Raw genomic sequence first — 22,152 nt, forward strand, 5'->3', positions numbered from 1 at the left:
TCGCGAGCCTTTCTAGTCTTTTGTTGTTTGGCAAAGCCGTATGGTTCTCAGAAATGCTTGGCCAATAATCATCCAAACTGTATCATCCAAACTGTCGTTTCGAACCGTGATCAAGTCTATTTTGGAGGAGACAATCATTTTCGGAAAACTCTTGTCGGAAGAATTGGACAGAACATTGAATGAAGAAGAGTCCTCATGGATGCAAGAAGGCAAGGGGGTCTTAAGCATGTTGGTTTCCAACCAGTGTTCTATATGCAGAATTAGGTAGCATGATTGTAGAATTTGAGAAGCAAGCATTCAGAGGGAGACTTGAAAGATATAACATGATCATTATTCAAGAGTTTTTACATTCTTTGGAGAAGATGAAGGGCTGAAAAGTTTATATGATGGCCAAAGTAACCTTAATTGGGAACTGCTTGTTTTGGAGTTCCAGAGGCTCAATGGCAAAGGCGAAACCCTCCCCCTCAGGGCCCCCGCCGCACCCTGCCCAGGGTCATCACGAGGGAGGTAAATCACGGTAGCTCGGTGGCAAGTACGCAGTGGGCCGAGACTTTTTTTGCACAGGGATAGGGAATAAATCTCCGTTGCCCTGCGGACTCGAACCCATGTTCTCAGTGGCAAACTTCCACGCCTTTACCAGCCGAGATAACCCCGTGGGGCAAAGAGTTCCAGAGGCTCAAGGCAAGGTTAATGTTGGCCATTGGAAGGGCATGCAAACTAATCCACTCCATGCATTCATACGAATCTTCCAGAAGCTAGTTGCTCTTCATGACTGTCTTCTAACTGCACAAACTAATACCTGAACATGTGCCCTGTGATCTAATTCATACATGCAACTGTCAACTTTGGCACTTTCTTTCTCTCCCTTATTTTATCAATTGAGATTCAACCACTTTCCTTCCATCATAAGGTAGTCTTCCAATCTTGACCAATTACTTCTTATCCATCTCAGGTCCAATTCACAAGATTTACTTTCCACATAGACAACTAAAGGAAAGCACCAGCTGAAGGCAACGCACCGGGCTGCTGACAAAGATTTGTGTCAGATAGATTTGAATAACAAGCACAAAATAAAGTTTAGGTGGTTCAATGCCTTTTGATCACATGGAGCAAAAGATAGATGATCAAAGTTTTTCACATCTTCTGGCTTTATCTGAACACCTTTAGGGCTAATGACATGGTGATGACTCTGCACCATGAATCCGAATGCATCTTATAAATTTGTCCATCTGGATCAAGCAAGAAGGCATCTCTCGCACTAGTAGAGAATTGAGGAGCTTCATCTCATCCAATGGAGGTACTCAACAGCGGCCGCGTAGTTGGAATTCCTCTCAAGAATCTCCAACATGCCTCTGGAACAGATTGCAGAAGATTAACTCTTCATTCGGCTTCGTGTGGCCGTTCGCGATACAAGCCAAGTATGTTTCATCTTGTTTCTTTTCCCCCTTGATTGCTTGTTAATTTTTCTATTTATAAACTCTCTTTCAGAAACTCAAAAGGATTTTCTCTTTCTTTTTTTCAGGAAAGTCTGAACATGTGGTCGACTGGATGAACAAGTTCAGCAAGAAGGCAGAAAGTATTTGCGATCATGGTACTCAACTTAACTAGCTAGTTCAGTTCAGTTCATCTCATGCAATTCAGTTCCATCATTTGTTTTCTGATGTGCATTGCAGTGAGTTTAGGCGCCAACTTTTCAGAAATTCTGAAGGGAAAGTTCAGCCTGGGGGCTAAGATCCTTCAAGCCGGAGGTCTAGAGAGGATCTTTCGGAAGAATTTCTGCGTCGAAAAGGGGGAGAAGTTGAGGAAGGCCTTCCAGTGCTATCTGTACACCACTGCTGGTCCTATTGCAGGGCTGCTCTTCATCTCAAACAAGAAAATTGCATTCCACAGTGACAGATCTCTCAGGCTCACTTCTCCAAAGGGAAACTTGACCAGAGTGCCCTACAAGGTACATGAATTTAATCGATATATGAAGAAACATGTAAGCAATCATTTAAGATGAATACTGACAGTGATCAAATTGAATTGCTGAGCAGGTTTTGATTCCAGTTGGGAGCATCAAGAGAGCCATACAAAGTGAGAACTCCGAGAAGCCAAGTCAAAAGTACATCCAAGTAGTCACAGTAGATGACTTTGAGTTCTGGTTCATGGGGTTCCTGAGCTATCAGAGATCCTTCAAGTGCTTGAAACAAGCAGTTTCAGATTCTCAAGTTGGATATCTGCAGCTGACTCAGTGATCAAGTGGCCTGAGACTGTACCTTGAATCTTTTCTTCTTTTGGTAGATAGAGTGGAGAGTCTCACAGCTTCTTGTTGTTATGGGACTGAATACCCTTCATTCATCTAGTTTTGTATAAATAGATGGGATGGAGTGTTATTTCACTCTTGCAATGAACAGAGGAATTGACATGGAAACATGAATTGGGGAATCGTATCAGTCATGGCCTAAATTAATGAAATTTAACAGGAAACTGTTCTAGACGTTGAGTAAAGTTGCAGATAGAGATTAGCACTTGGTGCAACATGCTCCAAAAATGCTTTTACATATTGATACGGCGAGTAAGGTTGGACCCCTGAAGTAGGGTTCAACATTGGTTGATATGACAATCAAAGTTAAAAAGGAGATCAACTCTCGAGTCGTATCAATGTCATGATGAGATAAGTCCAATGTCACCGAGAAGTGCTCTGACCAATCAGACCAAAGGGTCGATCGGGGGCACGCTAGGCACATCATTCAAGTATAACGACCGAGCACAAGATAAACCCTCGACATAAAGTCCGATCGGACATATTGTCCGAGCGGATGCTGAATCCCCAACATAAACCAGGTCGCTCAAAGGTTAGTCGGACCTTAGGGGCTCAGCTCCCCATTTCTTCAAATGCAAAGCTCTCAACTTACATCCACCCCACCCAATGCGGTTGGACTTACGAGATCCAATTTTCAATTTCTCATGAGCATAACTCCCAGCATATAGTCGATCCGACCCCAATATCGGTCGGACTTACGAGCTCAGCTCCCCATATGAGCATGACTCCTAGTCTATAACTAGTTGGTCTAGAGCAGATCGGACTCTCTCTAGGAGACAGTATCATCATAGAATCGTAACAACCTGTTAGGGAACATGTCATTATTCTAACATATAGATGCAACAAAATCTTCTTTCAACCATGGAGAAGCTACCGTACATCCTTAACTGCTTGACATATTCTGACACTAGACATTCTTTACCACTTCATTAATTGTAAAGGTTATGAGGGGCGGTATAAAAAAGGGAGTCATCTCCGTTGGCCAGGTATGCGTATGAAGGCATACGAATCCGCATACTCGTGCATTTACACTATTGTTCTACTGTTCATTGTCTCCTCTACTTTTCGCGTGGCTATTGTACTAACTTGAGCATCGAAGTGCCTGCGCCAGGGACCTCTCCTTCGTTCTTGCTCTAATGCTCCCCTTTGCTCTCTTTGTGGTGTGCGCATCAAGGAGTGTCAAGAAGGAGTATCAGATGTCATCTCTTTTCCAACTCAGAGTTTTCTCTCAGTCGACAACAAAGTAATCTGCCCAGCTTGACATCTTCATCGCTTTCAAATAAGATCAATTTGTCATCGTTTGTGGAAACTTCACATAAATTTGAAGCACAGAGATGGAAGAAGTTAGACGACTTACTACAGTTACCATTTCGTAAGAGGATTTGGAGTTAGTGATAACTTCCTGAGAGCAGAAGTTGGTACAACAACAACAAGCAACAGCCGCAAGTCACTTACCACATGTCTCGGCTACGTCGATGGCAGACCCTCACACTGAACTAAGGACCCGAGTAGAAGGCCAAACTGGGTTCCAACCAATTCATCCAACGGCTAACTTCGTACAACCACCTGTTCAACCAATCGACCTTCCGCCCGTACCGCCTTCCTCGATTGCATATCACCGGACACTGTTTCACACTCCATTCGATGAAATAGGTCGAATAGAGAGGCATCAAGTGTCATCTTTTGGAGATGCACCTGTCTAGGACCCACCAAAGGGGAAGGCTCATGTCCTAAATGGTTCTCTCGAACGGATGATTATGTCGTTCTCACAAGAAATCTTAGCGGACAAGCTGCCAAGCCACTTCCACCCTTTGACAATCGAAGAATACGGAGGAGTGACTGACTCTGAAGATCATCTACTTAAATTTGAAAACACAATCTTCCTTCATCAATACACGGATGTTGTTAAGTGTCGAGTGTTTCTTACCACTCTTTTCGGCTCAATACAAAGATGGTTTAGCCAGCTCCTGCTAAGTCCATTTGCTTCTTTAAAGATTTTTGCAAAGCCTTCTTGCACCACGTTGCCAGAAGCAGGAGATATCAGAAGATCAACCCGAGCTTGTTTATATTCAAGCAAGGGGCCAAAGAATCCCTGAGAGTATACATCAAACGATTCAACCAAGTGGCACTAGATGTTCTGCCCACCACTTTCAAAATATTAATAAGCGCATTCTCCCAATGCCTTTTAGAAGGAGAATTTTTCCAAGCCCTCGTCAAAAATCTCCCAAAGGACATTGACAATTTGCTAGAGAAAGCGATCAAATACATTAATGTAGAGGAAGCTTAGGTTGCTCAGAAGGAGACAACTGTCTCAACTCCGATCGACCAAGCCAGTCGGAAATCGCTACCACCTCCAAAGCACCCCAAAGACTCCGGCCTGAATCTTCCGCCAGTCCGGGAAGAAAGGGCAGTGCAGGAAGTAGATTAGTCACCACCTAAAAGGCGTAGACATTTTTGTGACCACCATTAATCTCCTCATCATAATACCATTAAGTGCCATCAATATGCCAAGAGGCTTCGTCGAACGGCTGAGTCAAGAGAAGTGAATAAAGGATCATCCTCGTCCTCCTCTTGAGAATCTCCTTTAAGAACATAGTAGGAAGAGTCTAACAGATGCTCAAACCAAATAGCGGATTGACAAATTCGAGGATCAAAACATTTGAGCGGCATCTTCATGTGAAGTCTCATCCCAAACAAAACGTTGATCAACAATAATTAAAAGGAACAACATCCAACTGGCAAGTCAAATCCGATCGACAAAAGTTAAAATAGGTGTCCGACTGGAAAGCCCAAAGGACCAAAATTTTAAATCAATCAGTAGTGTCGAAACAACTCTAGTTGTAGGAATGCCCTTATAGCAGCTCTGCCGTGCCACTTGGCTCATCCATCCCCGCTCGATGGGTTAGGATTATCACCTCAAGCCATCTCAAAATAAGTATGAACTTAGATTTTTAAATTTAAATTCTAGAATATCTCCTTATCAAACAAGAAGTCCAAATCTCCAGGGCATCTGGGTCATACACTGTGCCCCTAGTTCTTCAAGGCATTCGGGTCATACATCGTGCCTCCTCAGTTTTCTAGGGCATCCAGGTCATACACTGTGCTCCTAGTTCTCCAAGGTATTCGAGTCATACACTGTACCTCTTCAATTCTCTAGGGCATCCGGGTCATACATCGTGCCCCAGCTCTCCAAGGCATTTGAGTCATACAGCTTGCCTCCTCAATTTTCCAAGACATTCGGGTTATACACAATGCCTCCTCAGTTCTCCAGGGCATTCAGGTCATACACCATGCCCTCATCTCTCCAAGGCATTCAGATCATACACCATGTCTCCCCAGTTCTCCAAGGTATTCAGGTCATACATCGTGCCCCTAGCTCTCTAGGACATTTGGGTCATACATTATGCTTCCTCAATTTTCTAGGGCATTCGGATCATATATCGTGCTCCCAGTTTTCCAAGGTATCTGGGTCATACACTATGCTTCCTCAATTCTCTAAGGCATCCGGGTCATACATTGTTCCCCAGTTCTCTAAGGCATTCAGATTATACACTGTGTCTCCTCAGTTCTCCAAGGCATCCGGGTCATACACCATGCCCCAACTCTCCAAGGCATTCGGGTCATATATCATATCTCTCCAGTTATCTAAGACATTCAGGTCATAAACCGCACCTTCCTAATTATCTAAGGCATTCGGGGCATACATCATTCCTCCTAACTTCTCCACCATGCATCCTTAGCTCTCCAGGCCATCCAGGTCATACACCGTGCCTCCCTAACTCTCCAAGGCATTCGAGTCATACACCGTGTCTACAATATCAAATCTCAGACTCTTATGTTATTCGGTTGAGTTATAAACAAGCTTGCCCTCACGTCTGTTCCAGACTCTCATGTCTCTCAGCTGAGTTATAAGCAAGCCTGTCCTGACCCCTCACGCGTTCCCCGAAAGAGGGAACAGTAGGCGTCGGTTCAACCTAGGGTTTCCGGTCGAAAATCCGAAGTCAGAACTGGACAGTCCGTGACTGTCAAACCTTTTTTATTATTGTGTATGTTAACTTTGTTTTGCAGGATATGTGGTTGGTTTGTAGACTAACATGTTTTGCAGGGATAAAGGAGCAAGATTAGCCTCGGATAAACAGTACCCGAGGCGCCCTCATGGAGCTTGAGGCGCCTCGGGTGCAAAGGAGCAGAGGTTGCACGCAGTGGAGCTGGAGGCGCCCTCATGGTGGCTTGAGGCACCTCGGACAGCAGGTTAGAGGTGTTGGTGCGGGTAGCACTAACGGTCTAACTCAGGTTTTGATGAATGACAAATAGGTTAAGTTAGTTGTGTTGTTGTCTGACACTTTGATCGAGTGTACAGGAGAAGTCCAGACAGGTCGATGGACTGACCAGATGTCTGGCACGAAGTCCAGCTAGGTCGACGGGCTGACCGGATAGCTGGCGAGAAGTCCAAGCGGGTCGACGGGCTGACCGGACGCTTGGCGAGAAGTCCAGCTAGGTCGACGGGCTGACCGGATAGCTGGCGAGAAGTCCAAGCGGGTCGACGGGCTGACCGGACGCTTGGCAAGAAGTCCAGACGGGTCGACGGGCTGACCGGACGTCTGGCAGGTAAGTAAGGTAAGTCACTGGAGGGGAGTGACTGCGAGGACGCGTTCCCGGGAAGGGAACATTAGGCGTCGATCCGGCTTAGATCCATTTCGGATATCTAAGTCGAGATCGTGACTAGATTCCGGTCTCGGAAAGACGGGATCTAAGTCATACTCTTGATGCTAATTTTTATTACTTAGCGTATCTGTAAAAATGTGCTAACAAACTGTGCTGCAGAGTTTATTTGCCTCGGACTTTTGCGGTAGGGAATGAGGTCGGGCGCCGAATGGCCCGGGCGCTGGAAGGGATCCAGCGCCGGAGGCAAATTTTATCCTGAGCGACGTTGACACTTGGAGCATGCTGGTTGGGAGTGTTACGTCACATTCCAGGCGCCCGGAAGGCTCCCGGAGTAGCATATAAAAGAAGCCCCAGAGCGATATATCTCTGAGAACTCACTCTACTGCTCTGCGCTCCAACGACGTTCACAAAGCTCCGACGACTCACTCCGGCTCTCTTTTTAATTCATTGTTTGTCGGTTAGCTTTGTTTTCTTTCTTTTCATTAGCAATATTTGTACGTAAATTGTAATTATCCGAATTGCTAGTGAATTGCCCAACGAAAATACTCAAGGAGTACGGGCCTTCGAGTAGGAGTCGTCACAGGCTCCGAACGAAGTAAAAATCAACAGTGTTCATCTCTTTATTTCTTTACTTTTCCGTTGCGTTTTAACTCGAGATTTTTGAATCGATATTCACCCCCCCCTCTATCGAATTCAACGGTCTTACAAGTGGTATCAGAGCAGGTACCGCTCTGATTTGGTGCAACCACCAATCAGACAGGGGGTGAAATCATTTTTTTTAACAATTCTAAACTGATATTATTATCTTTTTGGAAGATTTTTTTCTCGTTGCATTTAAAATCTAAATTGGTACAACACCAACTTAGAGTTTCTATTTCTCCCGCACTGCTAATCCAAGACGAAGTCTTGGGATTTTTTTTCCAGTTAATTTAGTGTGTGCAGGATAAGATGTCTCAACAAGAAGGCTTCAGCACAGTACGTCCTCCCCTATTCAACAGGGATGACTTTTCGTACTGGAAGAGGAGAATGGAGGTCTACATGAAGACAGACTACGACCAATGGATGAGCGTCACAAGGGCTTACAAAATTCCAGTAGACAACTCCGGGAACATAGTAGACCCTGAAGACTGGACAAATGATATAAAGAAAAAGGCATCAATTGAAAACAAAGCCATCAATACTCTACACTGCGGACTAACACGAGAAGAACTGAACCGGGTCGGACCGCATCAAAACGCTAAGGAGCTTTGGGATAAACTGATCGAGCTGCACGAAGGAACAAGCGACGTAACAAAAAGAGATTTCTGTTAAATAAAATTTTTAATATAAAAATGCAGGAAGGAGAAACGGCAAGTCAGCTCCACGCGAGGGTCAAAGATATCCTCAACGGTCTCCACGCGATAGGCCACCAAATGGAGAACCGAGACTTAATCAGGTACGCGTTAAATGCTTTTCCGCGAAATAATTTGTGGGCATCAATCGTAGATGCCTACAAAATTTCAAAAAATTTATCTAAATTAAAATTGGATGAACTCTTTTGTGAATTAGAACTTCATGAGCAAACTAACGCCGGGGTCGAGAAAGGTGTAGCTTTATTTGCAGGTTCCTCTAAAGAAAGGAAGAACAAGCCCGAATCAAGAAGATTCCGATCAAGACTCGAAGACGAAGACTGGTGAACTCGTAAGGAAAATGTTCACCAGGAAAAAGAGAAGCTTCAGCAAACAGGATCTTCAGAAGATCAGTTCGCCAGCCGACTCAAGAAATGTCACATGTTTCGGATGTAACAAAAAGGGGCACTACAAGAACGAATGCCCAAGATTGAAACTTGACAAACCAAAGTCAACAAAGAAGAAAGCCCTCAAAGCAACATGGGACGATTCCTCCTCAGATGAATCGGAAGGAGAAAAGCACCAAAGTCACCTCGCGCTGATGGCTCGCGAAGCTGAAACGGAAGACGAATCAGAGGAATCGGAAGACGGGTCCGAACCCGAATCGAGCCACGAGTCCGTACTCGTTTCCGAAGGTTCCAAAGAGGTATACCTAAACTTAAATCATAAATTCTTTAGAATTATCTCGTGTTTGAATAAAAAATTAGTTAAATTAGAAAATAAAAATAAATCGCTTATTGAGGAAAATCAAAACCTCAAGGAACAATTAAAAAATTCGAATCCAACTCAAGATCGAACACTTGAGGAGGAGAATTTATCATTAAAAAATGAAATTAATAAGTTAAAAGAATTGTTGGAAAAATTCACAACAAGATCTAAAAATTTAGATTTAATTCTAAATAACCAAAAGGCATGCTATAATAAAACCGGACTTGGATATAAGTCAAACTCAAACAAAACCTTTAAATCATTATTAACCCAACACAAAGCAACTAAACAAGCTTGGGTCCCGAAAGCGTGCTTAACCACGCAAGTAGGACTTAATCAATTCTATATACCTAAAGAAAAAATACATTATATAAATAAACCAAACCAAAATCCAAAATACAAACCTAAATCAAATTCAAAATCTAAACAGTTTAAGAAACAACAAAATTTAGATTATCACCAAGTTGATTATAACTATAAAAAGAATCGACACAAACCCAAAATCTTAATTAATTGCCAATAATTCAGGGGGAGGCTCCAGAATAGATGGCACCTCCAAAACTAACCTACCCGACAGGGTAACCCAAAACAAACTAACCCGGCAAGGTAATTAGGATTAGTTAAAGAGAGACCAAGTTTAACTTGACTCATGGTACTGGTGAAGTTTTTGGATGATAGTACGTTAGGGAAGCTTGGGCATCGCATGTCTAGAAAGATATGGCTTCGATCTGGTGCATTTGGCCAAGTGGAACTGACCGAAGCTACCCTTAAACGAATCCTAACCAGTTAGACCAAGATTTAGTACTAAGTTCCGTGGATAGGACTATTCGGAAAACTTCGAAAGGTTGGCTACTTCTAATGATGTCCATGTGACTCACCAAGCTTAGAAATTTATCCGAAAAATGCCTATTTGTGGAAACCAAAACTAAGTCTGAATCTAACACACGTTAAACCAAAACTCCATAATTAAAAATCTAATTTCATCTCACAAAATCATAGGATTCCCTGATTGATAATATAGATCGGGTGAGATGAATAAGGCTTCAAAATTAATTTCAAAATTTCAAAATTTTAACTTAAAAATTAATTTCAAAATTTTAAACTTAAAAATTATTTTCAAAATTTTAAACTTAAAAATTATTTTCAAAATTTTAACTTAAAAATTAATTTCAAAATTTCAAAATTTTAAACTTAAAAATTATTTTCAAAATTTTAAACTTAAAAATTATTTTCAAAATTTTAAACTTAAAAATTATTTTCAAAATTTTAACTTAAAAATTATTTTCAAAATTTTAATTTTAAACTTAAAAATTATTTTCAAAATTTTAACTTAAAAATTAATTTCAAAATTTCAAAATTTTAAACTTAAAAATTATTTTCAAAATTTTAACTTAAAAATTATTTTCAAAATTTTAATTTTAAACTTAAAAATTATTTTCAAAATTTTAACTTAAAAATTATTTTCAAAATTTTAATTTTAAACTTAAAAATTATTTTCAAAATTTTAACTTAAAAATTATTTTCAAAATTTTAATTTTAAAACTTAAAAATTAATTTCAAAATTTTAAACTTAAATTAATTTTAATTTTAAACTTAAAATCAATTTCAAAATTTTAATTTTAAAACTTAAATTAATTTCAAAATTTTAATTTTAAAACTTAAATTAATTTCAAATTTTAATTTTAAATTAATCTCAAAATTTAATTTTAAACTTAAATTAATTTTAATTTTAAAACTTAAAATCAATTTCAAAATTTTAATTTTAAAACTTAAATTAATTTCAAAATTTTAATTCTAAAACTTAAATTAATTTCAAAAACTTAAATTAATTTCTAAATTTTAATTTTAAAACTTAAATCAATTTCAAAATTTTAATCTTAAAACTTAAATCAATTTCAAAATTTTAATCTAAAAAAAAAAAAAAAGGTCAAAAACCAGGGGCGCCCCTGGTATTCTCGTCGGGGCAACCCCAGGCGCCCGGAGTCCCTATATATAAGGGGGCAGGGCACCCTCTGCCCCACTCATTCTCACTTTTGCCAAGGTTCACTTTGAACCTCAGGCGAAAGTACTCTAAATCAAAATTTTCTTGCGGTGAAGACGTGTTGTGATTCAACCGAGGTCGTCAAATCTATATTTTTTCGATGGCTCCTCGGTAAACATTCTTCCCTCTCTAAAATTTTTTTGTCTTCTAAATTTTTTAATATTCTTTATATACGTAGGAAACGAACAAATCGTGCTGGACCCTCCAATGCTAGTGCAGACCCTAGGTTTCCCACTGATGAACTTAGGATTAAATTTGAATCCACCATTTATAAGGCCATTAGGACTACCTGCATAGATAGAGCATTCTTCCTTAGGTCATGTCCCTCTGCTTTAGAGGTTATAGGCCACTATAATTTAAGGAACCTTGTCGAATGTACCAGTCCAATAAACATAAGCCTATGTGCCAAATTTTGCAATAACCTAGTAAAAGTAGACGATTTCACCTATACCACTAGGGCAGCAGGCACTGATATCGTATTTTCCCCTACGACTATCCGAGAGTTTTTAGAGTTGCGTCCATCTACTTGCTCCTTTTTGTGCTATCCTCCGAGGGATCTACCGTTCGACCCTACTCACATATTACTCTCGATACGATGTATTCGTATTTTTTTGAGGGAGAGAGAGATCCCACCGTGACACAGTTTAGGTCAATAGAACTTAGAGTCCAGGACTACGCTCTTTATAGGGTTGTAGTTCTTTGCATTTTACCACCGACTACTCGACATCGCTGTAATGCGCCCATTCCATTCATTCTTACTTTATGCCCTGATTCATAGGTTAGAAATTGACATTAGCCTACATATCTTCTCCACCATCATTTACTCAGCCGGATTCGTGACTGACAGTCGAGTCCATATGCCATTTGGTCACATTCTGACAGCCTATATGTCCTCGTTGCACATTGATGTCACTAGAGGAGATGTTGCCCATATGACCGAGTTCGATGTTATATCCTCTCGGAACTTTTCCCTAGCCGGCATCCAGGTAGATAGAGATGACGGGACTATGACTTGGCGGAGGGGGGCACAGCACCAGCCTGATCCAGACGCACAGATGGACAAGTTCATGCTCGCACTATTTCCGGAGGAAGCCGCACCGGCTCCACCACCACCCCCAGCTCGAGCACCACGACACGCTCCCCGCACCCTAGCCGACCGTATGACCGGACTAGAGAGAGCCATGGCGAGTCTCCAGCAGGAGAACTCCGATTTTCATCGGGACATACGGCGAGAGGTTGCCGAGTTACAAGCTGCCGGGGACACCCGCCACACTGAGCTGATGGCACTTCTTCGATCCTTGGGATCTGGACCACCCCTTCATCATCTCAGTAGCTTTAGTGATGACCTACTTCTGTAGCTACACTATTTGTAAAATATTTTGGACTTATCTAGTGGCATTTCAAACTTACATTGAATATGTTCTATCTTAATAGACTAGGATCTTTCAAAAATGATTTTATCAACTTATAGGCTAAACGTGATTGTTTTCAAACTTTCCATTTTTAGACTTTCAAAAACAGTTTTGGCCTTAGACTAGTTTTGAATCCTTAGAAAGCATGTACCCATAGGTTTAGTTCTTGAGCATCTCACCAACATCTTAGGTTTACCTTGCTTGTGTTTGATAAACATAGAAAGGGGTGAGATGCATAGGCCAACTGTCTGGACTTAAGATGCTTATTTCAGTGCATCAGCATAAGTCTGGATATTAAATACAATTTAGATATTAATCAGATTAAAGTTCATCAGTCAAGTCAAACACTGACTGATCATAATTAACTTAATCTGACTAACCAAGTGAAAGCTACTATCTTCTGATAGTTAGTTAGTACCAAATTGGTTAGACAGCTGGTAAGAGTTAAGTATCAAATTCAGGGGGAGAAATAAAACTACTTTAGTTTTTCAAATTGAATTTTAAACTTAATTTTGAAAATCAAAATTTAAAAACAACTTGTTTAAAATTGTGAAATTTTTTTTTTAACAAACTTTTTATCCTTTTTACCTAGTCTTTGAAAACTGAACTTTTCAAGTATTTTAAACCATGGTTTTGAATCTAGTACGTTTAAACTTTGAAAATTTGATTTTGGAAAACAAATTTTATCAAAACATTCTAAAAAGTAAAGATTTAAATTTAATTTAACTTTACTTTGAAAATGTTCCTGAATTTAGTTCTTAAAATTTGATTTTACTTAGTTTTGACAATTTGATTTGAAGGTTAAATTTTACAAAAATTATTTTACAAACTAAGCTTCTCAAAAACACTTTCCTTGATTTTGAAATTTGAATCTTTTACAAACTTAGTGTTGAAAAATAAATTTCAATTAGTTTTGAAAAATAGATTTTTCAAACTTAGTCTTGAAATTTTGGTTTTGAAAACTTATGTTTGAAAAGCGTTTCAAAGTTGAAACTTGTTTTGAAAATTTAATCTTGAAATTTAGACCTTATACACTTATGTTTGAAAATTAAACTTAACAGTTTTCAAATCTTTATACTCCCCCCAGTCAACTTGATCTTTTCTTGGATTTAAAAATTGTACTTTTGTCCTTGAATCCTGAACCAAACTCAGTTACTTTTCAAGATTAAATGTTATTGTTTTAAGTAACTCTACACTATGATTGTTTACCCTTGTTTTTTTGATGAATGCCAAAGGGGGAGAAGGGTTAGGTGGTTAAGTTAGCTAAACCAATCTGAAAACACAAACTAACTTTAAAACCACACAAATGCATGTTGTTTCGTACATATGCTTTCACTAACTTAACCAGGTTGTCATTCCATCAAAAAGGGGGAGATTGTTGGTGCGGGTAGCACTAACGGTCTAACCCAGTTTTTGATGAATGACAAATAGGTTAAGTTAGTTGTGTTGTTGTCTGACACTTTGATCGAGTGTGCAGGAGAAGTCCAGACAGGTCGACGGGCTGACCAGATGTCTGGCACGAAGTCCAGCTAGGTCAATGGGCTGACCGGATAGTTGGCGAGAAGTCCAAGCGGGTCGACGGGCTGACCGGACGCTTGGCGAGAAGTCCAGCTAGGTCGACGGACTGACCGGATAGCTGGCGAGAAGTCCAAGCGGGTCGACGGGCGCGAGAAGTCCAGACGGTCGACGGGCTGACCGGATGTCCGGGGTAAGTAAGGTAAGTCACCGGAGGGGAGTGATCATGAGGACGCGTTCCGGGGAACATTAGGCGTCGATCCGCTTAGATCCATTTCGGATATCTAAGTCGAGATCGTGACTAGATTCGGTCTCGGAAAGACGGGATCTAAGTCATACTCTTGATGCTAATTTTTATTACTTAGCGTATCCGTAAAAAAAACTGTGCTGCAGAGTTTATTTGCCTCGGACTAACACCGCTTTGCGGTAGGAAATGAGGTCGGGCGCTGAAGGGATCCAGCGCGGAGGCAAATTTTATCGGACGACGTTGACACTTGGAGCATCTTGGTTGGGAGTGTTACGTCACATTCCAGCGCCGGAAGGGATCCAGCGCCGAGCGGATATAAAAGAAGCCCCAGTGATGGAGCTTCTTCACGAGAACTCTGAGTCCAATCACTCTGCTGCTCTGCGCTCCAACGACGTTCACAAAGCTCCGACGACTCACTCCGGCTCTCTTTTTAATTTATTGTTTGTCGGTTAGCTTTGTTTTCTTTCTTTTCATTAGCAATATTGTTAGAGTGTATACTAAAAGTCTAGCTTTTGGTATAAACATTTATCTAGAAATAAGAATCACATTGGTCAAATGTCTACATTTGTGATAAATGTAGTTGTTCAATTAATTTATATTGTAGATAACATGGTGTGTGGTGTCACACACAGAAGATCATGTTATCAGTACCTTATAAATTATAAACAGTAGCTCACGACCATGATGGAAAGGAACAAATCATTGGAAGGTCGTAGTGTAATTAGGTGTTAGTTTATCTTAACTATATAATTACACTAGTACACTAAGAGTGTATTGAGTAGGACCATTAGAGGTCGTTTCTTTTATACTGACTTTATAAAGGGACAAAGACCTCAGTTATTATGGAAGTGTGTGCTCTTAATCCTAATATAATAACAAGCACATATATTTGATATTTATTTCTTTAATTTATCAATGGGTGAGATTTAGTTCGATGAATCAATAAGCCCGATAAGTTGGGAAATGATATCACTTATAGTGTGTGTTGTTGATTATAGAAGGAAACTGTGTCCTAGTAATCTAGGTTGAGAATGTCCCCAAGAGGAGCTCATAAGGATTGTCATGTTAAACCCTGCGGTGGACTTAGTCCGACATGACGATGAAGTTGAGTGGTACTACTCTTGGAGCTAGATATTAATTAAGTGAGTTGTCGGAACTTACTTAATTAGTGGACATTGTTATCTTAAACACGGGAGACTAACACACTCATAATAAGAAGGAGCACAAAATGTAATTTGGGATTGGTGCGGTAGTTCAATAATAGTTCTTTAGTGGAATGAATTATTATTGATGAAATTAAGTTGTGTGTTCGGGGCGAACACGGGATGCTTAATTTCATCGGGAGACCAAAATCAATTCCTCCTCTCGGTCCCTATCGTAGCCTCTAGTATATAGAGATTTATACCCACCGCATACCCACCTTCTTACCCATCCAATGGGGCCGGCCAAGCTAGCTTGGAACCCAAGCTAGGGCCGGCCAAGACCAAGTGGATGAGTCATGTAGGTGGCCGGCCAAAGCTTGGGTCCCAAGCTTAGGTGGCCGGCCATTAGAATATTAAAAAGGATTTTTATTAAAATTATTTCTTATGTGGATATCATGATTTTAAAAGAGAGTTTAAAAATTAAAAATTTCCTTTTATAGCTTTCTACAAAAGATTAAGAGAAGAGATTAATCTCTTTCCTTATTTGTAGTTTAAAAGGATGGTTTTAATTTTTGGTAAAAACTTTCCTTATTTGTAAATCATCTACATGTTTAAAAGAAAGTTTAAAATTTGAAATCTTTCCTTATTTGTTGATTAAAGGAGGATTTTAAATTTTAATAAAAACTTTCCTTTTTAACCATGTTCATGATTTAAAAGAAAGTTTAAAAATTAAATATTCTCTTTTATAAGTTTCTACAAGAGATTAAGAAAAGATTTGATATCTTTCCTTATTTGTAGATTAAAAGAGATTTTAATTTTTAGAGATAACTTTCTTTTTATCCACATGTTTAAAAGAAATATTTTAATTTATTAAATTTCCTTTTTATAAACCAATCATGAAGGGATAAAATTATTGGAGAAATTTTTATAAATTTCTGGAGACAAATTAGGAAGTTTTAATTAATTAAAACTCTCCTTGTTTGTAGCTTTCATAAGGCCGGCCAAATAAAATTGAGAAAGAATTTTATTTTTAATTAAATAAATTTTCCTTTTCAATGGCAAAAGAATTAAGGAAATTTTTATTAAAATTTCCTTATTTGCCAAGATCAAGGATTATAAAAGAGGGGGTAGAGGAGGCTTCAAGTCTAACGACTCTATTCTATTTTTCTTTCTCTTTTCCTTGGTGTTGTGGCCGGCCAACCTCTCTTCCTCTCTTCCTCTCTTCCTCTTGGTGGTGGCCGAACCTTCTCTATTGGCTTGGAGCTCTTGTGGTGGCCGGATACTACTTGGAGAAGAAGAAGAAGAAGGAGACAAAGCTTGTATCCCTTGGAGCTTGGTTGGTGGGAAAAGATCTTCATCTTTTGGAAGCTTTGTGCTTGGCCGAAACTTGAAGAAAGGAGAAGAAGGTGCTTTGGTGGATTCTCATCTCGGAAGATCGTTGCCCACACAACGTCCGAGGTTAGAAGAGGAATACGGTAGAAGATCAAGAGGTCTTTCTAAAAGGTATAACTAGTATTTTTTCTTTCCGCATCATACTAGTTATTTTTGGAAATAATACCAAATACAAGAGGCTTACGATTCTAGTATTTCGAATATGTTTTTCGAAGTTGTGTTCTTTTGTTTTATTTTTCCTTGTGATTTGATTGTTCTTTTCGGTTAACCTAAAGTTATTTTAGGAAATTAAATATTAGATTTCTATAAAAGGTTTTGTCTAGTCGGTGGTGGTTGCTCCCATATCCAAGAAGGCCATGTGCCTCGCCACGTCAGTACTGGGAACCAATTATGGAAATTAATATTTAATGAAATTAATAACTTAAGGTGATTTGGGTCGAACGTGTTAAGTTCCGCAGGAGATCCAAGTCAAAACCTAAAAGAACAAATAGATTAAGTTTTGGATCAAACGTGTTAAGTTCCGCAGGCGATCCAAAATTTAATTTAAAAGAACACATGGTAGCTAGGAAAAGGTTCAGACCTTTGTACAAAATTTTTATACAGTGGAACCTCTAGGCTTTCCGAGTAGCAAAGGGATCCAGGCGCCCGGAGCAGCATATAAAAGAAGCCCCAGGCAGGAGCTTCGATATATCAGTCTTCTGAGAACTCTGAGTCCAATCACTCTGCTGCTCTGCGCTCCAACGACGTTCACAAAGCTCCGACGACTCACTCCGGCTCTCTTTTTAATTCATTGTTTGTCGGTTAGCTTTGTTTTCTTTCTTTTCATTAGCAATATTTGTACGTAAATTGTAAGTATCCGAATTGCTAGTGAATTGCCCAACGAAAGTACTCAAGGAGTACGGGCCTTCGAGTAGGAGTCGTCACAGGCTCCGAACGAAGTAAAAATCAACAGTGTTCATCTCTTTACTTCTTTACTTTTCCGCTGCGTTTTAACTCGAGATTTTCGAATCGATATTCACCCCCCTCTATCGAATTCAACGGTCTTACAGGAGGCACCTTCAAGGCTTATGGAGGCGCCTTCAAATGGATCAGTGACGACTTCTTTAGCGTCTATCTGCGTGGCTGACTCGGCTCGTTGGAGGCGCCCTCAAGGGGCTTTGAGGCACCTCCAACAGCCTTTATATGGGGTATTCGACTAGCACCTCAAATCATCAATTCTAAAGTGATTCATCCTTCGTGTGCTGCTTAAGAAACGACCCAGCTAAGCTACGACAAGTTCCCGACGCGGATCGGGTACCAATCCCCGGTTCGGTAGACCGATCAGATGATCTCCACCTCATCTGATCCGCTCGCTCCGCTCCTTTCCACTCCGCTCCGCTTTGGTCAAATTCTATCCAAGGTTCGGTCGACCGATAAACAGGTTCGGTCAACCGATCAGTCTTCTCTGTCCCGACCATCTCGGTCCACTCCAGTCGATGATCATCTTTGGTTCAGTCAACCGATACCAAGGTTCGGTCGACCGATCCCCTGGTCGAACCTGGTCCATCCGCTGGAGCTTTGACCTGCCGTTGCTTGGGGGTTCGGTCGACCGATCCCGGTCAGTTCTAACCCTGCATAAAAATGTTGGTTTCCTGCAAAGCAGAGTTAGAACAGAAAAAGAATAGTAATTAGATTCCATCTCACCGAGACCGGAATCTAGTCAAGATCTCGACTTAAAGTTCCGAAATTGCTCTAAGTTGGATCGGCGCCTAAGTTCCCTTCCCGGGAACACGTCCTCACAGTCACTCAACTCCAGTGACTTACCTTCACCCACCTGCCAGACGTCCGGTCAGCCCTTCGACCCGTCTGGACTTCGTGCTAGCTATCCGGTCAGCCCGTCGACCTAGCTGGGCTTCGTGCAAAACGTCCGGTCGGCCTGTCGACCCGTTTGGACTTCGTGCCACCTATCTGATCGGCCCGTTGACCTAGTTGGGCTTCGTACCAGACATCCGGTCAGCCCGTTGACCTGTCTGGACTTCTCCTACACACTCAATCAAAGTGTTAGACAACAACAAAATTAACTTAACCTAATTTGTCATTCATCAAAATCTGAGTTAAACCGTTAGTGCTAACCACACCAACAGAAGTCAGTGACTAAAGCCGAGATAAGACATCAAGATCTGAGACCAAGACATAGGCAATGTGACGACTAAGACTGAGCCAGATAGATGATGTCGGGATCTGAAACTGAGTTGGAGTGGATGTCGATGACTGAGACCCAAATGTAGGTGATGTCAGCAATTGAGGCTGAGCTAGGTAGGTGGTGTCGGGATCTAAGACTAAGTTGGATTGGATGTTGATGACTGAGACTTAGATGTAGGTGTTGTCAATGACTAAGGCTGAGACATAAGTGATGTGGCAACTAAAGCCAAGCCAGATAAGTGGTGTCGAGATCTGAGACTAAGCTAGAGTGGATGTCAGTGACTGAGACCTAGATGTAGGTGATGTCAATGACTAAGGACGAACTCAGATGTAGGTGATGTTAGTGACTGAGGTTGAGCTAGGTAGGTGGTGCCGGGATCTAAGACTGAGCTAGAGTGAATGTCGATGACTAAGATCAAGATGTAGGTGATGTCAATGACTAAGGTCCAACTAAGTAGGTGGCGCTAGGATTTGAGAGTTTTTGCAGAGAAATGATTCTCAATGGGGCAATTGCGCAGCCTCCCTACCACATGTCATAGGCCACGAAGAGTTTGAGCATGATTGAAGAATGAGTGAATGACACATTGAGGTTGGTGTTGAGCTGCCTTGAGAGTAGATGAAGTCAACAATTGAGGCCGAGACGATATGACATAATCTAAGATTGAGCTGGAAGCGATTTTGGCCGCTGAGGCTGAGCTAGACTAGTAGTGCCGAGATCTAAGACTGAGTTAGAAGCGAGGTTGGGAGCTGAGACATGGAGGATGTCTAGATATGAAGCCAAGACAAAATGCATCAGGGTTGGGTGCTAGGAATCAAAGGATGTCTGAGTCGGAAGACGAGACAAGAGTAGTGTCAATGACTAAGGCCAGAATAGGTGTCAGGATCAAGAGCTAAGATAGGAGCCATTGTGTTGGTGCAGGGTGCACCAGAATCAAACCTGAGTTTTGATGTTGTCAAAGGTTCAAGTTAAGTCTTGTTGTGATCTAACAAGTTAACTAAGTGTGCAAGCTATTTACTCAACCAGTGAAAACCCTAGTCGCGGCTAGGCAGGGAAAGTCTTAGCAAATCGTGGATGTCAGGCAGGAAGCCCAAGTGGGTCAAGAGGACCCGACACTTGGCAGGGAAGCTCGATAGGTTTGGAGGACTAAAGATTGAGAAGAAGTCCTGGTGAGCTAATCCGATACTGAGTGACAAAGTCCAAACATGTCTGGAAGATCAATGTTTAAAAGGTAGGTTGAGGGAAACAACTGGAAAGGAGCGACGGTGAGGTCGTGTTCCGGAAAGGAACAACCTTAGTTCGTTGATTCAGCTGAAGAAATTGGGAAGGTTTCTAAGTTGAGATTAAGACAGTATTACTGTCAAATACTACACATGCATCATATAACTGTGCTAACCTTTGTTTTGTAGGAATATATCTATTTAAGCCTATTTTATAGGAACCGACCTGATCGATTTATCGAATCCAGGGATCGATCGACCGAACCAGGTTAACTTAGACCATAGATCAGACTAAGCAAAGTTTGGTTAATATTGATCGTTCGACCGAACCAGCAAATCAGTCGATCGAACCGTGATGACATGACAGAGATCAGATCGAGCCTAAGCAAAGAAGGAAGCCAGGCTAATTGATCAACCCAACACAGTGATCGGTTGACTGAACGATCACCTCATTAATAATGAATTAAGTGTGAATCTCGACGAATAGGGAAAGTTCATTGTTCGGTCAACTAAACAAGGTGATCGATCGATCAAACCATTAAAGCTCATAAATGCGCAAGGATCGAATCTCAACAAAGAAGGAAAGCACAGAGTTCAGTTGACTGATAGGAGGTTCGGTGGATCGAATGTATTAGTCGACCGATGGATTTATCAATCGACCGAACCATGCTTATAAAAGGAGAGCTCGAGGTCTGAGGCAGCAATCAAGTTTTCTATTCACCTTTGTGCAAAGGCTCGGTTCATTTTACTGCTCTGTAACACATCTTCAAGTAAGCTATTACTTCGGCAAGACACCGACAATCTTTATCTATACTCATTTTCTGTATCCTTTAATTTAGCTTTCATTGTACAACAACAACCAAGACTTTTTCCACTAGGTGGGGTCTGCTGTATGAATCCTTTTACGTCATTAAGCTCTATCTCCCAGTATATGATCATCTATATTTAAATAAATTTTATCTTATTTTATTGTTGCTGACCAAGTCTTTTTTAGTCTTCCTCTTCATCATTTGATATGCATGTTTATCATAGTCTCACATCTCCTAACTGAAGCATTTATTGGTCGTCTAAGTACATGTCCGTACCATCTTAAACATGTCTCTCGGAGTTTTTCCTCAATAGATGTAACTTCGACTTTTTCTCTAATGCACTTATTTCTTATTTTATCCATCCTCGTATGTCCACACATCCACCTTAACATTCTCATCTTTACAACTCTCATCATCTGCTCATGTGTTCGAGTCATAACACAACATTCAGCTCCATATAACATAGTGTAGGATCGAAAAGCGCTAGATGGGAGGGAGGGTGAATAGCGCTCGTGGCTAATTCGTTCGTTTCAAGTAAACTCAAAGTAAATACGCAGCGAAAATAAGAGAGAGACAAACAAAACACAAACACCAAGGATTTACTTGGTTTGGAGCCTGTGGCAACTCCTACTCCAAGGTTCGCACGTAAGAGTGCTTTTCGATGGGCAATCACAATAGATTCAAAAAATTACAACTTTCAATTACAACATTAATGCACTAATTAAAAGTATACCGACAAATAAGGAAGCAGAAATTAAGGCTTTCAATTGTTGGAGTCGAGTTACAGCTTTGTAGGATTGTCCTTTAAGCAGCACACGGAAGAAGGATCACAAGTTTGTGTTGTTCCTATGCATCTGCTCGAACCAGGCTTAAATAGCCTGCTGAAGGCGCCTTCAGCCTCCATAGGAGGCACCTTCAGTCCCGAGTCAGCCGCGTTGATAGGCTCTGCGGCGTTCGCTGCTTATCCACGCGAAGGCGCCTTCAAGCTCAATGGAAAGCACCTTCCATCGGTTGTCCAAGGCACCTTCAGAGTCCTTGGAAGGCGCCTTCTGCCTGCTTCCTGCGCAGCTGTAGCCAAGGCGCCGGAGGCGCCTCCAATAGCCCGGAGGTATCTCAGACACTGTTCATC

At 40.9% G+C, this 22,152-nt stretch overlaps 1 protein-coding gene across 1 annotated transcript; it reads left to right on the top strand.

The window, feature by feature from the left end:
* The first annotated feature begins 1,160 nt into the window (after positions 1–1,160).
* On the top strand, positions 1,161–2,415 carry LOC121968079 (GEM-like protein 7). Its single transcript, XM_042518588.1, has 4 exons — positions 1,161–1,418; positions 1,523–1,591; positions 1,674–1,948; positions 2,037–2,415. The coding sequence occupies exons 1-4, from the start codon at positions 1,292–1,294 to the stop codon at positions 2,235–2,237; spliced, it is 672 nt and encodes a 223-aa protein (XP_042374522.1). The 5' UTR covers positions 1,161–1,291; the 3' UTR covers positions 2,238–2,415.
* Positions 2,416–22,152: the final 19,737 nt, after the last annotated feature.

Source organism: Zingiber officinale, chromosome 3B (assembly GCF_018446385.1).
Source record: "Zingiber officinale cultivar Zhangliang chromosome 3B, Zo_v1.1, whole genome shotgun sequence".
NCBI lineage: Eukaryota > Viridiplantae > Streptophyta > Magnoliopsida > Zingiberales > Zingiberaceae > Zingiber > Zingiber officinale.